The sequence below is a fragment of the Anopheles bellator genome, chromosome 1 (genome assembly GCF_943735745.2).
Source record: "Anopheles bellator chromosome 1, idAnoBellAS_SP24_06.2, whole genome shotgun sequence".
NCBI classification, from domain to species: domain Eukaryota; kingdom Metazoa; phylum Arthropoda; class Insecta; order Diptera; family Culicidae; genus Anopheles; species Anopheles bellator.
In genome coordinates this window covers 60,011,432-60,027,836 of record NC_071285.1, presented here as the reverse complement: position 1 = coordinate 60,027,836, position 16,405 = coordinate 60,011,432, and the positions used below count along the sequence as shown (strand labels likewise).

General features: G+C 50.8%; 1 protein-coding gene across 1 annotated transcript in view; it reads right to left on the bottom strand.

The window, feature by feature from the left end:
- Window positions 1–343: 343 nt before the first annotated feature.
- Window positions 344–16,405, bottom strand: part of LOC131216038 (BMP-binding endothelial regulator protein) — a 43,179-nt gene continuing 27,117 nt past the window's right edge. Inside the window, exons 6-7 of the mRNA XM_058210436.1 lie at window positions 4,155–4,591; window positions 344–4,055 (exon numbers count right to left, since the gene is read on the bottom strand). Coding sequence (XP_058066419.1) covers window positions 2,793–4,055; window positions 4,155–4,591 — 1,700 coding nt within the window. The 3' untranslated portion in view covers window positions 344–2,792. The remainder of the gene's footprint in view (window positions 4,056–4,154; window positions 4,592–16,405) is intronic.

Here is a 16,405-nt window from a genome sequence, read left to right as displayed (position 1 = left end):
CTACAATGTTTTTAAGCTTGTGGATTAATAGAACTAACGAAGCAACAAAACGGTTTCAAATTGAAAAAGCTCCGGTCCGCGGCAGAAACGCTTTGAAACATTTCACCACAACCAAGCGTTATCCGCAAACGGGTGAAATATTTCCATGATGGGCAACTTTTCCGAGATTATAGAAAAATAACTTTTCCAAGAAAACAAAGGGAATTGGAAAGGGAATTAATACGTGATTTATCATTATTATTGATTGGTTTACTTTTTTTTGCCTGAAAGTGAACAATAAAACAACAAACGCAGAAAGTTTTTTTTTAAATTCATTGTATTATTGTTGGTCATTGTGTGTTCACGGTGTATGGGTGTGTGTCTGTGAGTGTGTTTTCGATATCACTCTTATCATGCGTAGTAGATTTCGCTCTCCATTGATAGTTTGCGTTGTCGTATTGAACACGAATCTTCTCACAAAGCGAGTACTGGCATACTTTTCTGCTCTCATTACATTTGAATACAACGGTTACATATTTTCGATGCAGAACCTTTCATTGCTTCTTGCAATACGTAACTTTAACGCATAAGGCTTATCAGTTGCAACAACAAATCAGCGGTTGGCTCACCTATTTTCTCATTCTCATTCATTTTCTTTGCTACATTGTTCTTTCCAGCGACCACTTATTGGTTTGGGCCATTGAAAAAAGGAAACAATTCAAATGGACGATACAATGACATCCATAACTCGGCTTTTATGCATCTAAGGGCGTAAATGTGTGCCAGCAAGTACGCGATTATGAATGTGGTGTAGTTGTTTTTATACATAAGCATGTATTCAAGCGTAGGAACCATGAGAAATATTTAAAACAAACTCCTACTACATTTTAAAACCCATCTTTCGTGTCTCCTGCACAGCGAGGGACTTTCACTCGTTAGTAGTTGGTGTGCCTCAACGATTGCGTACATTGTAATAGTTTGTTCTTTTGCTACGTTGTTTTCAACGTTTCGTGCTGTTGGGACAGATTTCCGTTTGTCTTAAGCACGTGGTTTTTCTCTCAACTACTTTAGGCATAACAACAATTTTAAGTAGTAAAACGACATTATTAATGTTAGCTGGTTTGTGTATTATTCTTCGTATTCCTATCCTCGTTCTCCCGAACACCTGTGACAATCAAATTCATTTATCTAATTCACTCACGAGATCACATTGCGCTCATCTATAAACCCTAGCCGCTTTCTTCTAAGTGTTTTGTTACGTAACCTTTTACGTGCGAGCGTTGCTGTTTCTATAATACTTCCTACCTACCTCAAACATTTGAAGTATTTTCACTGGAGAATTGCTGGGTATCGTTGGACTTTCCAGTTCGTTTTAATGGCCTTCCGGCCTATTCACGTCTCTTTGCTAAAGATTTTTCAAAGCTCATTTTAAGAATTGCTAAATGTTGTTTTTGTTCGAGATGCCGTGTTTGCGTTGAAAAGGAAAACATTTTTTTAAATAAGAAAGTTCAGCTAGAAGTAAATTACAGAAATCAAACATTAAACATGGTGTTAAAGTAGAGTATTTCGGATCGCCTTTGGGTTTGGCACGGTTTGGCGAAAGTTGATGTACCCGAAGGTTTGGTTTATGGAATGTTGTCAACTTGTAGGACGTACTCGTTGAGAGAGAGTGTTTCAAAATAGAAGGAAAAGCTACTTTCGTTTCTGCAAAAGGATGTTCAATTACGGAAAGAGAGACGATGCCCACTCACTGAGCGGATTTTCTTGGAAGGCTGATTACTCTTTCGTGAACTAAACGCCATCGAAATGACACCGAAATGGTGGCTGCTTGGATCGATTTCAGTCACAACTACAGCGTTAGTCGTTCGTAGGCTACGTTTTCTGAAGAGGCAAAAGCAAAGGCCACTTTACTTTCTACACGAGCCCTTCTATTTGTTTGTTTCTTTAATGGTTCTGGCTTCACTCGGCGGCTTTCACATCACTTTCCATGCGCATTTTCTTTTCCCACAACGTAAACAATTAAGAGGAAAATAAATACTGATGAATGTTACAAATCGAAGTACGCGTATTCCTAACAGTAGCAGTTGTAACTCATCTTAAACGTTAACTAGAGTAAGAAATAATCAATCTAACGATAAATGTACTCTTATTCATAACCATTACAAATAGGATAATAAGATTACTAAGCGGTAGTACAGAAAGGGACGTAATAAAATTATGAAAATGAAAACACACAAGTAAAATCTAAGCCTTAAATTGAACAGAGAAATAAACAAGAAATGAAATAAAACCTGAACAACCGACATCGAAGCGGATCGGATACGGGAATGCTAGAGGGGAACATAAAAACATCCTTTACGGGAATGTAAACCAAACAAAGAAGAACAATTTGGGATGGTTTTCGAGAGTGGGACACGTGCCAGGTATCTTCCGACCTCTACCAACCGGCAGCACTGGCCGGCGCTGGTATAGCTTGAGATTTCCACTGGTTTCAGATTCATTGTTGATTTTCTATTTGCGGTTTGTTCGATGGCGGTCCGTTTGCCTGCGCTAACGGCAACTAATATGTACAATGGTGAACTTATTCGAAAAAGACTCGACTGCTGTATATAGGAAGCAAGAAAACGGGAGAAGGGGTGTACAAACTACGAACTTTACGGGCTCGAGGAGTCGGAAGCGATACACGTGGACAGCTCGAGGGCAGCACTATTACCGCGACCGACTCTGAGAAGCACTTCGTGAGTGACAATCGAATGCAGCAACCAGTGCTGCAGACAGGCCCGTGGACAGTTCCCGCGGAACACAATCAGAACCTAGCGCTGCAACGGGGGTGGTGTCCGGCGGTTGGCACTGACTGGCCGGGTGGAGATGATGTTCTGCTGCAACAGCTGCTGGTGGTGCTGGTAGAGCTGATGGTGTAACCGGTGGTGCTGCGGATGATGCTGTTGTGGTTGTTGTTGCAGTTGGACCGGTTCTTCGATGTCGAGCAGCTTCGGTGGTCGCCTCAGTTTCTTCGGATGCCGGTGGATGACGTTCTTGCTGATGGCATTCTGCTCGAGCAGTTGCTTCTGCACCTGAGCCACCGCAGCGGCCGCAGCTGAAGCACTAATGGTCGCGTTTCGGCCACAGCTAGTCAGCGTGCGCCAGTCGGGCAGCTGCACACCCTGCCGGATACACTCGTGAGCGTAGGCCGCCATGCTGTCACAGTAGCACTGCCGATGGGGACACTCGCACATGTCGAACTTGCACGACTCGAAGTAGTTGTCCGGGTTGAGCAGCGAGTTGCAGCGTCCGAACACTTCCGCCGTCCGGAGCGCCTTGCAGAAGGTGAAGAACTTTTTCGTCTTGCACTGCGGGTTGCGAGCGGCCAGTTCCTTCTTGCGCTGTCTCGTGCACGCTTTCGGACCACCGACGGCCCACGATCGCGCAAAGCGCCACACATTGTGCGTCATGTTGAGACCACCGCGCGTGAACAGATCGTCCCGGAAGACGCTGTTGTAGTTGCCGCAAAGTCCGCACAGCTTCCCCTTGTACTCCGTCGGTACCTGCACCTGGATGAAGTTGAACCCATCCCAAGACAGCTTCACGCCCAGCCCGGTCTCGACGACCACTTCCGTCCCGTCGTCGCTGCGGTAAATGTCGAGCGTCTGGTTCAGCTTGTACGGTGGCTCGACGCGCGTTCCGTTCACCTTGACCCGCATGCGGTGGCCCAGATTCACCTTCACGCCGTCCAGCTTCAGAGTGACCGTTTTCGTCCACGACGAGTACTTGGTCATCCGCGCGTCGTTCGTAACGCGGATCGAGAACGAGTGCCCGACGCAGTCCGCCGTCAGCTGGTACTTACACGAGCCCTGGAAGCTGTAGAAGTTGCCGTCGAACGTTTTGTAGTGCGGATCACCGAAAACGGTGCAAACGCCCGGGCTTTCGACGCACCGTGGACAGCACTCGTTGGCCGCCGTCAGCAGCGTTTCGTTGGGGCCACACTTTTTCTTCGGACACTGGATGTTGGCGCAGCGTACCTCGCCCGCCCGGCACTCGCACGAGGTGCACGCGTTCAGGCTCCAGGTTTCGTTGTTCTTCCAGGCGGGAAAGGAGAAGCGAGAACAGAAGCATTAAAGTCTCTCCATAAATCACTAGCAAACAATGATCCAACAGTGACTGGATCGTGTGCCTACCTGATACACTTTCCCGGCTGCCGTGCACGTGCTGCGGAACTCGGCCGGCATCGGACAGGACGGGCAGCATTCGCCCGGTTCGCGCATTTGATCCTCCACCGCGCACTCCAGTATCGGGCAAGTGCTCTTCTCACACACCGACGTGCCGTTTTGGCAGGTGCAGTTCGAACACTGATCGCCCTTGTAGGGCTTTCCCGGGAAATGGACCGCCTTCGCCATGATGCACATCGGCGACCCGCGGTTGATCTCCTCGCGCCGCTCGGCACACTTGGGGCAGCACTCACCGGGCGTGCGAATCTGCTTCGACAGTGGACACTGCAGCACCGGACAAGACTTTTTGGCACACGTCAACTTGTGACCGGCGCAGGTACACTTCACGCACGGATCTTCACTGAGGGTGGCCTCACCCAACACCTTCTGCCCGTTGAGCCGACAACCTGCAAGGAAACCGGAAAGAAAAGATGAATGATTGAAGGCAACCCCTCGAGAGGGAGGGCCACTCGAGGCTTGGGGCTTGTTTGTGCCAAAATTACACGTACGGCCTCAACTCAACCTCCGTACGGTGCGCGTTCACGGAGTTGACAAGTTCAATGTCGGGCGGAATTGAATGAGAAAATATGTAAAACATCATCGGAGCTACCCGCGCCGTGTGGATCACGGGTGGGGTCGGCATAAATCTCGCAGGACCACAACCGACTCGCTGTGGTTCGGAGCCGGTGTGCGTGGGTGTTTCGATCCCCCGCTCCGTCCCGGTCCTCAACGCAAGGCTCTAGCTCTCGACGCAACCCGCAGTTAATCAATCTTCATCTATTTTAAATCGATTTTATAATCGTCCCCGTCGGTGGCGCAAACTCACCCCGTCTGCTCGCCTGCCTACCCGGCTGTTGACAGATTTGGTCAAGGCCAGAGTCACACGAAAAGAGAAAAAAAAACTAGAATACGCCGTAATAACAATGTGGCGTCCGTCCTACGGGCGGATTCCGCACAAACCGCGGCGACAACCGCCGGCCGCTGACATTTAGTCGAGCGGCTGGCGCGTTTTTTCCAACTTCGGTTGCTCATGTAACGAATTCCTCGGGCGCAAATCGGGCTCACCAAAGGCAAGCGTTTGCGGTCCATATCTGCAGCCCCCGCGCAAAGGAACGCGGCCTGTGAAACGTCAACACGCACAACGCGACGATCTAGAGAAAGTTTGCGCAAATAATGGTGGCCATCGCGGCGGCCCGGTGATCGGTTTGATCGACTCACTGTAGAACCACCATCGATTGCCCACCAGCGACGCCAGCTGAACCGGACACGTTGCCAAGCGACGCCATCTTTGTTCGGCGCGCCACATGAACACCAGCCCACCGCATTCTCGGCAAGCGGGTTCGGGAACTCGGGATTACGGCGGCTTAAAGACCGGTAGCGTGGCCGTGGATGGCCCGAAGATTGTTGCAGCTTGCCTGGGGAGCCTTTTGAGGAGCGGCCGCAGCACTCGTACTTTTCCTCGAATTAAACCCAACTTAAATAAAACAGAGTCAAAAGTTTCGAATAAAAAGAGCGCCAGTCTGCAGCCTCCGAAGGAAGGGCGAGAAGGAAAATTGGAAAGGCAAATAACATTCCATCCGAACCTCGGGCGAAAAACAATGCCACACGCGTGTGGCAAGAACGGTGGACATGTTTCTGAAGGAGGTTCCGTTTCGCTCCGTTCCCCCGGAAGGCCTTTTCAGTGTTTTATTGACTTCTTAAAACAATAGGGGCGAACAACAGCAAGAAGGCAAATCCTGGCGAACCCTTCTCCAAACAAGGGACTGGGAGGTTCGACGCGGGATTGCATGAACCTGTCGACCTAACCCGACTGCAGCCAGCGCTCCCTGTCTCCCTGTCCCCGCCTTGCTTCTGGCGATCGACGCAGGACGCGGTCGTGAGTAACGCATCAGAAGGACCACCGACAGCGACTGGACTTGGACTTCGTGTTCGGGAAGTATCGCTTCTTTCTCTTTTCTCCGGGTTTCTGTGTTCTGCAAAAAACGGTTAGTTACATGCGCCTTGTCGGGCCGGTTGTCTTTTTTGTTCCGGGCAGTCTCCCCCCACCTGTTCTGGCCCTCTTTATTTTATGGCGCTGGGATTGGCTCGACTGGCCATGGCTGGGAAAGACGGGGAACAGATTTTTACTTTATATCTTAATTGCATGTTTCACGTTCGCGCACAGTCCATCTCCAACAAGTTCGGTCCGAGATTGTTTGTTCTCGGCGCTGACCACTGCCACCACCGGTGGATAGAAGATAATTCCCGCGATACGGTCCGAAGCCGGGCGATGCGGCTCGTACAAGCTTTTAAGGCCCTTTTTTCTTCACTGGCTCCACTAATCGACCCGCGGACGGTAGGCTGGTCCCATTTTTCGTTGGATCGCCAGCGATCGACGGTGCCTTCAAAACCGCGGACTTCAAGATGCCCGCCGCAGATGTCGATCGGATTGAAACAATGTGTCAGAAGAAAAGCTTGTTCTCCTCTGCTCTTTGCGGTGGGCCGCTGAAATCCGTTCCGCTGATTAATCAACAAAAAGAAACAAGAACCAACTTCAACCACTTGAATTCAAGTGAACGAAACTAACAAAAAAAAAGGTTCATTTGGTGCACTTCTTAAATGATTTTTACGGCTAAGAAGCAGCTAAACGAGAATTTTTGGGAAACATTTAAGAACTACGCCCATTTCTCTGTTGGTCATGATATTAGAAGATTAATTTCAGCCATACATGTTGATTCCTTTGACTTCCTATAATTCCAGCCTGTTTGGGGCAATTCAGCGCAAAAAGGCCACTCCATTGTGAAGACATTAGTGTTCGTCTCAATCCGTTCGACCGCACACGGCGAGGAAGGCGTCCGATGCTATCGGAACTATGGCACGCAAAGAACCTCCGTTATGACCGGGGCGATCGGAGGAGCAGATTTGATAGTCCGATTAACTTATGGAATAAAGCTCCGGGATGTCCGGGTTCGGGATGCTTGGTTGGAATGCCAGTTCGGTGTTAGCAGAACCCGGCTTCTGGACCCCGATAACGACCCACCTCTCACAAACCACACACGATTTTCGGGCAAAGAAATGAGGTTGAGTTTCAGCAGATATAGAAGTTGATAGAAAAGGCCAAACGGAGAGAAAGAGGGACAGAGAAATGTTCCAGGATAAGAATGAAGTGGTTAATAACAAGAAACCCACACTTCAGAAAACAATAACTGCCTAAAATATGATAATGTCATTATAATATGTCATCCCAATTTAGCAAACTCATCGCGCTTGTGAACCCCTTGTCTGATGGTCAGTAAGCGCCTTCGATGAGGTGGCTGATCCCGAGGCTGCGTCCGGTATGCATCCCGCTGTAATGATCCCCTGTGCCACGCAGAACGCCTTAATCCCGAAGCAGATCGAAAAGAGCCCCCCACGGGGAGCCAACCGCTACGGACGAGCCGGACTGGTCCGTTCGAAACTGTATCACCCCGTCAACTAATTTGTTCTCGCCCGCCAACATTGGCCGCAGATGTTATCTCGCAACCCACGCGTCCTCCGGCGTTGGGTGGAGTCTTCAAATTAATTTACCAACTCTCCAAGCGAAGGAACAAAAGCTCCTATTTTGTTGAAATGTTACTTTGTGAGATGGCGCGCTCGCGGTGCGGGAAATTATTTGATTTTTATTGGTTTTATGGAGATGTTTATCATAAATTAGCCATCTCGCCATCTTACTCAAAGGCCGTCAAAGGCTTGCCGAGTCCAGTTTTCGCTTTGATGCGCTGCGTGAAGGCATCGCCAACCTGCGGCCCAAAGTAGGGCCAGGGGCAATCGAAGGCCGAAACGGAAGGAGACTATGCGATCGAATAAGAACGGAAAAAGCTTATCGTGAACTACGCGAATCACGACAATCAGCAAAACCTGGGCCATGGCCCAATGGGACATCCAACGAGGGAGCAACTGTGCCCGTGTCACTCGCTGCACAACGGATCAGGGTATGGCACGCGCTCACCGCTCAGCCGCCCAGTAGTAGGGGCCATTTTTAAATCACCCAGCTCGTAGAGGATCTCCATCATCCAATACGTCTGCGGTTGCTGCCCCCGGGACCAGCAGCGATCGTGCTGGTGAGAATATTCACGAAATGCGGTTTGGTGATTTTAGCGATGAGGTCTACGACTAACGCTGCTTGTTTTTGGTTTTCGTTTCGAGGCATTTCTGTTTTCTTGATTGACTTCGTTGTTTCCTTTTCTTGCTCAAATGAAGTGGCGCAAAAGATTTCGCATTCCTCCCTGGAAAAAGCTTTGTGGTTTGTTTTCGCCATCATCATAATCATCGTCGCCGCCGCTGTCGTGCGCGTCGACACGCGTGGTATCACCCGTCCGCAGCGCAGTGGCCGACTACCTCGTTAACGATAAAATATTATCACTCCAACAAAGGCGGGACGGACTCGAGAAGCCAAACTGAACATCGTTTCATCCCCCAACTAGTCTGCCGCTGGCGGAATTCGTCGAATTCCGGGAGAATTTGCGGCCGCCGAGACGTTGCGCCATCGGGCCTGCTGGCGCTTGGCTAGCGGTGCGCTGTGCCGGCTTGCGTTGGTCAATCTATCCAAGTGACCTCCCGAGCGTCACGCCAGGCCCCACCGGGACAGGTGATATCCAGTAGGGCCATCCATTTGTTAATATACGAAACATTGGCCACTTTATTTATAAACTTTTCCTTCGTGGACTGATCCGCCAACATGGCAACAGGACCTCAGCCTCGCTGAGAGAAATACGTTATCCGACGGAAACAAAAAAAAACCAAACATGGCGCGAAAGAGTCCGCGGCGCAGAGCGAGAGAGTGAGAAATGCTCGTATGCTAAATCTCAAATTTGTTCTTTATTTATGAGGCAAAATTTATCATTCCACTTGGCAGACATGGCACGTGAGTGGAGGGGTTCCTTTTTATTTTATTTGTTTCTTTTTTGGGTGGCCGCTTCGGTTTGTGTGTTTTTCAGGAAAGCAAATAAAGTTACGAGCCAAAACAAGAAAACACTTTCGCTTTATCATAACCACTCTTCCTCTGGGCGGCTAAGCAATGGCTTGCCAAACAGCTGAACGCGAAGAGTCGCGCTTGGCCGAGAGACCCGAGGGAATTAACTATCGTGGCTCTGTCCCGGGGATCGCTGTAATAACGACAATGGTTATGCTTTCGCATGATTGGCCCCGATGCCCGGAGCCCGACTAACCCGACGACGGATCGTTCGGTGCCTAGCAGCGGCAAATTAGTTTCGTGACTTTGGCTCACTGAAGCGTTTGTGTCGCGGGCCCTCGGAACGGCCAAACAGATAAATAAATCTCACGCCTCGAACAGAACTGAGCAAACAAACCTTAAAACGATTCTTGGCGTTGCCCTGCCGATGATGCAAAACGGCCCACGAGTCGGCCCCTTCGCTAAGCAACTCTGTCCGTTAAACTCATAGGAGTATTGACCTTTTTCTCGATCTATGTTGTCGTAGGTCTCACAGTGAATGCCCAACTCCTTTCGGACCATTATTACGCACAGGCTTGCATTTTGTTCTCGCTATGCTACGAGTGTATCCCGGTTCCCGGTCCTCAGCGTCTGCTCTAGCGACACCGAAGTACCTAATTGTCTACCGTTTGCCACAAATTCTAACTTTGTCTAGTCTAAGCTAAAGCTAATACTGATAACATGTGTCCTTCGGTTTACAATGTTGACCTGGTCTGCCTGGTCACCCCGCCAATCGCTAGTTTATGGTTTGTTTTGCCTTCGTTTATGGGGCTCTCGAGCTCCGCAACCTGGCGACTGCAGACCTGCCGGTGCCGCTGCACGGGCAGGTTGCGTAAAAACTGCCCGAAAAAGGTTCCGCAGCGCGATGATGGCGTAGGAGAACTGCGTGCGTGCATGCGTGCGGCCTGCGTGTAGTTTCGGTTTGGTAAACAAAATCAAACCACCCCGGGGCCCGGCACGACCGGGCTGGCCACAACCACCAACCGGTTCGCGCAGGCCTCATTAAAAGTGTATAACTTATGAATTCATATTTTGTCCCCTATAAACTTCCGACGACGGCCGGTGGCCTGTGGCCTGTGGCTGTAGCTTGTTCGCGCTAGCCGTCGTGGAGACGGAGCGTTACTATTTTTCTATTCTCCTCATCTCTCTCTCTCTCTCTCCCTCTGTCGCGTTCTCTCTCTCGAGAGAAGCAGAAACATGAGGAGATTATGGGCAGATAAATCCGAGATCATGCGGAAGCGAGAGACCAGAGGCTTATCAATGCCAACGGCGAGCGAGCAATCGAGTCGAGCAGTCTGGCGGGCTCGTGGGGACGTCAAGTGCCGCAAGATAAGGCCCGTCGGACCGCGGCCTTGTGCTCGTCACAAGATGTCAAGAGAAATTAGCGTTCGCGGTCTTCGGGGCGCGCAGATGCCGCGGCAAATCCTTCGCTCGGCACGGGAATTAACGACGCTCCCAAATGGCTCCGTTGGAATGCGTAATGGGGTTTCTCACTCAGCCCCGTGCCCTCCTTCGGTCCGGTGTCCGCTCAGCCGTCCTAATGCCTTCCACTGGCCTTGCTGTTGTTGCTCGCCGACGGCTTTTCCGAATGGATTTCAATAAATTTCACCCCAAAAAGATCAACATGTTCATCAAGCTTTATGAGCCGTGCGACCAGCGACGGTCAGCGCGGCCCGCTGGTAATGTGTTTCCCTGCCGTCCTGCCCGACCGTCCCACAGCCCACGAGAGGCGACTTTGCAGCTGTGCTCCGGTTCGCGGGCATCGATTGACCAAATCTCGCGCAAAATGACGATGTCGCCGATCCGGGAAACCGGATCGTGTTTATCGTTCGGCGAGTTTTGTTTCTTATTGTTGTTTCGCATTTTTTTGTAGGTCTTGGGGTCTCTCCGGCTCACCTTCTTGGTGGTCCGTCGGCCAAAATGTATGGAAACCCCATTAAAGAAGCAACGAATTGCCCCGCAACAGCCGAACATAAACGAAGTGATGTTTTATTTTAATGCGAAAATGCAGCTCACACGCCGAATAATGTCGCAACCATCGCGGCGTCGCAGCGTGGGCCTGTTGCTAGCCCAGTTAGCCCCGGGGCAAAACCCAGCCATTCCGGAATCCGGTGCGCGAATAAACGAAGCTGCAAATTGAATTCCATTATTTCTATAAATGTGAAAGGAACTCGCCTATAAAGGTTCAGCGAATCAACGAAATTCCGAATAATCCATTACCGTCGGTGCCGTTTGTGTATCGGTGTGACCGGTGGAGGCATAAATCTTCAAACGAGCCAACCGACCCCGGGGAACGCCGGGCGACGGTGGTGACGATGGTGGCGGCAAATCCATCAGGATGGCAAACGGCAGCGGCTGAAGGCAAAGCTTCTTTTATTCGCACACTTTTTTCACTCCCCGGCGTGAGTTTTCCACTAGCGAGATTGATTTTAATTCCGGAAGCCACAAACTCGCCAAAACAAATTAATATCACCGGATTAAGAAACGAAAAAATGCGCGCACACAATGCGCGGTAGACACGCGGACACAAATAGAGACGGAAAAGGCGCAGAGAAAATATGCAGAAATCGGCACGGCCATACCGCGAACCGCTAAAAGCTTTATCGGGCCTCCGGTGGCTCCTCCGCCTGCCTGAAAGGTATTTGCATTCATTAAGGGAAAACAAACGATGGGTTTGGCAGGTCGTGGCGACCGCGAGGCGCGGTTAATGGATTTCGGATCCGAAGCCACCTTCTTCGCTACGAAACTGTCATATTGCCGCGCGAGAGGGCGCATAAATAACGATAAAGCCCCAATAAATCGGGTAATTTGTATTCAATTTGGTCCGGGTACCCGATCCTTCAAAAAGCCCAGCGCGATTGCGCGCTGCAGGGGCCCACATTCAAGCGAACAACGGAATTCGTTGCACATCGTTTGGTCCTGCGGTTCCAGCATCCCGAGGTAAGAAGCGGTAATAAATGATAATCTGGCCACCGGCTGAAGGCAACCGATCCTTGGATCCCCTACTCGCTCTTACGAGGGGTCAAGAATGTCGTTCGATTCAGGACAACAAATGATCACCACTCCTTTCATGATCACTACGACACTAACCACATGAGCTAGCAGTTTGCCAGTAATGGTACTGCTTACTTTAACATAAACATACTTGACGTCAGCTGGCGATCACATGCTCTCAGCGCCTTGAGTTATGATCATTCGCATAACCGCTTCCAATTATTCCTTTTTCAAATTTCCTTAAGGTCATCCGCACAGTTGGCAAACGGTTGAAACCCAAGCCCGACACGAAAGGAAGACGTCACGAGCTAATAACTTGATCCACAGCCGTATGATTATCATGCGCGATCAGCAACATTGAAAAGAACGCAATGATCATTAGTTAATGACTGTCACGGCGATCAAAACGGATTGTAAGGATGCCTGTGTCTGCAAGAAGCCGATAAAAGGGCGTTGAAACCCAAAAATCAGGTCTCGTGGCTGGATTGGGCGATCGTGTCGTTCGCTTTCCTCGTGATTCGTTCAGTGCCTGGCCTCGGAGAGGCATTTATTTTATGACTTAATTCTGTTTTTTTGGCTTTCTTCTTGTGGTCCCCGTCTGCCGCATAATCAAACAATCGTCTCGTGGCCTCGTTCAATGGCAAACACAAAACTCACAAACCGTAACAAGCTGAAGGGCCGTTGGCGGCCCGTAAAATCGATTCCCGTCGGTCGCTTGAAGCCGGATAAAGTACGCCGGCCGGAACGCCCATCCATCACTGGCCGAGTGCCGGGCAATCAAGGACCTTCGTAGCGGCCGTCTCAGAAGCCGCACGGATGATGGCCGCACAATGGGTAGCGACAAGCACATGATGCTGTCGGCATCATCTCCAAAAAGCCGAAAGGCGCAATAAAAATAACAAGACCACCAGCACACAGACAGACACGAGTGGCCACGGCGGCTGAGAATCCACCCATGCCACCGCATCGTGTTCGCCGCTCGTCATCGTTTTGTTATTAACATTTTAATGCACACCAACCTCCGGGGGTGCCCTTTTGGGAGCTACGGAGCAGGGATAAAATTTGCCATCCTGGCGGTCCTTTGCTGGGATGCCGCGAGAAGAGCAGAACTAAAACGGAGCCAAAAAGGAAGGCTCCATCCGTTCCACTTTGTGACCACCGCACGCAAAAACAAACGGTGGACCCCAAACCGAAGCACCGGCCCCAGGTTGAACCCTTTCGCAGAGGCTCATTTATTGGTTGTTTGTTTTCTTCCGATCCGCACACTCTCCGTCTAATGATGGACGGCGGAACAGTGCGACCCGACCCAGAGACCCCAAGGAGGTTTGCGAAAAGTTGGCATACCGTAAACCCGCAAGACCCTTTGCACGAAAGAAATGCACGACGCTCGTCGCTCGGCGGGGAGAGGCTGTGGTCTTAATGTTTTCATCCCGGCTTGACTGATTGCAACCTGCGGCCGATTTGGTGGCCGATTTGACCACCAGGACGACCACGGCGGAGACCGCCCAGGATGACGGGCCGTTTTGGTTTTTTGTACGGCCGCTCTTCTCCACATCATAATCAGCGTCCAGCGACAATGGCGTGCATGTATATGTTTGCCTTGCGATCACTTGGCGGCCCGGCTGCTTCTTGGCGGACGCATTAATCACATCCTTATGCTCTGGGTGACTGGGCCGCCCAGGACGTCCATTGTTGCGGCTAATGCCGCGTTTCAGCCGCATCATCATGCGCGCCGTCCTGCTGTGTTCCCAACCGGTATTCATATCTTGCTTCAAAGCAGCGATCACGCGGCCGCAGTAGTTATGATCCAATTATGTTGAATGAGTTGATTTCAATTAAAGCAACGGCGGGGCGGATCCTGGCGCGAGGCGATGATAAGAAAACAACCCGTGGGATCTGTGGAGATGCCCACGGTGAGCACGGCGAGCATGATCATCCAGAACACGCATCAAACCCCAATGAAAGAAGCCCTCAGCAAGCTTATGTAAACATTGGCCGGCATAACCGTCGATCGGCCGAGCGTTCTGTCTAGTAACGGATCTTCTTCGGGTTGGGACCATGAGGCGAAGCTCAGGTGAAGGTGTTTATTACGCGTATTGGAATCCCGGATTTGGTGTTCGCGCCGCCTGCCTGTCGGCAGGGCGCGACTCGTTTTCGCGCTCGGCTGGTCGGGTGCATAAATTAGCGAGCGAAGAATTCCTCGCGTCAAGGTCGCGCGATGTCACCCCGCCCTGGGGACACAAGCCAGCATAGCACCCGCCGGCTCGCCGTGTGGCGTTGGCATTTCTATCCATTAGGACGGGCGCGCGTTGAGTAGAAAAAGTTTCTATTTGATTCCTGTCTTAACACCACACGTTGATATCTCTCGCCGAATGATCACTCAATCGATCCGCCGGCCCAAGTTTGCCTTTTTCACGTCGTTCGCTGTCGGAATTGAAATGTTACCGAATAAATCATCGTTAAGGCAGCGTGGAAAATTTCCCCAAAAACATGTTCTCCCTGCGGTCGGGCAGGTAGCATGGCGTGGCACAGATTAGATTGTTCCCGGGCTCTTCGGTTGCACCGTCCCTGCACAGAGGAGATCTATCATCTCCCACATGTCGATGCGATGAAAACCGATAAATCGATTAATCTCCGGATCGCCGGTATCCCACGGAGAATCGAAATGGGGGCCACAGTGACCCCGACCGGGCCGGGCCACCGATCAATAAAAAGATCGATAAATAAATGTCTCGATCGGATCCGTCCCGGTCCCGCGGGTGGCCACGGCTTTTACGGTGGCCGCCGGAAGGGAGCCGCACCAAATCGTATACTAATGCCCTTGTTAATTATAGATTAAGCATATAATTAAGATCTCGTTGGGACGATAAAAATCAATTCCAAGAACCGCTCGGCGCTCGTGTTGCGCAGGTATGCGAGCATTACTCATCGTACAGCATCTGACATTTGTTTCGTCTCCCCTGGAGCTCCGGTTTTGCTGGGGCATCGGGCCGAAGACGATCGCCCGCTGGAATGTCCGGTCCATCGCCGCCACCGCCACCACCACCGCAGGGACCAATCAAGGTAGAATTAACGTGACAGCTAAAAGACTACTCAGGCACAAAGAGACACACAAACAGCATGATCAAATAAAGAAACCCGCAGCATAAGAGGAACAGCGACAACCTGCCGGGCAGCACTAGGCAGGCGCCAAGAATTTTGGTTTTGTTTTTTTCTTCACGGTGGAGGGCGGCCAAACGAAATCTGGTAAATCTTGGAGTGTCGAAGATCGGCCGTAAAACATCATCGCGACGATACGATCGAGATGGAAAGGGATGATAAAACACAACCCAGCATAGAACACCCAAAAGCCTCGATCGGCGACGAATGAGGGGCACTCGCCGGAGGTTCTAGCGGGCGAAGGGGGCACATGACAAATTAGGTTTCGAAGAGGGCGCAGTATCGCCAAGCGGTGCCGTTGGGTGGCGATTATAATTTATGAAACGAACGCTGCTTTTGACGGAACGGAATGACTTCGCGTGGAATGCAGAGGTAAACGAAGTGGTTGATGTATCAATTTGGATAGATCACTTAATTGTTTCGCACGACGTCGCGGCCACGGAAGGACCTTGGAGAGGCCTCAGCAATTCAGCGATAAATTGGACAGTGACATCGTTGATCCTTTGCCATTGACATTTCGCCATAAAAACCGCCGCAACTCCGCTCTAACGATTGAAGCGAGAAGCCCGAGCCAGAATGGCCAACCCTCCGGATTCGCTCGGCCCGGAATGTTATATCATCATTATCTGGCCCATCATGGTTGTTGCCGCTGGTGGTGGTGCTGCAGCGTTTATGTATTCGAAACCAATCGCCAGCCCATTTACTGCCGATTTTAACGACTGACTTTTCACGATCTTCTGCCCCTCGGTAGAGTCAGTGCGGGAAGCACGCTTAACGGCACGCTTCAACTACAACTGGCAACAGTCGGCCCGTCACCTAGAACCCCGTGGACAATGCAACTGAAGCCTTGATAATGGCCTACACCCTTGCCCCCGGGTGGGTAGAGATCTCCGGAATAACGCGGCACTTTATCTTACAGCACGCGCTCCGACACCAGAGAGGCCAACTCCGAGAGGCTGCTAAGCGCGCCTGCGATCTCTAAAGGGTCGACGGCGGAATTATCGTCTTGAAGGAAGTGTTCGTAAATAAAACTGCACACAGAAGGAATGCAAAGCTCTGAGGCCGCAAAAACCGCGCCGAACTAAGCGACGCGCTGCCA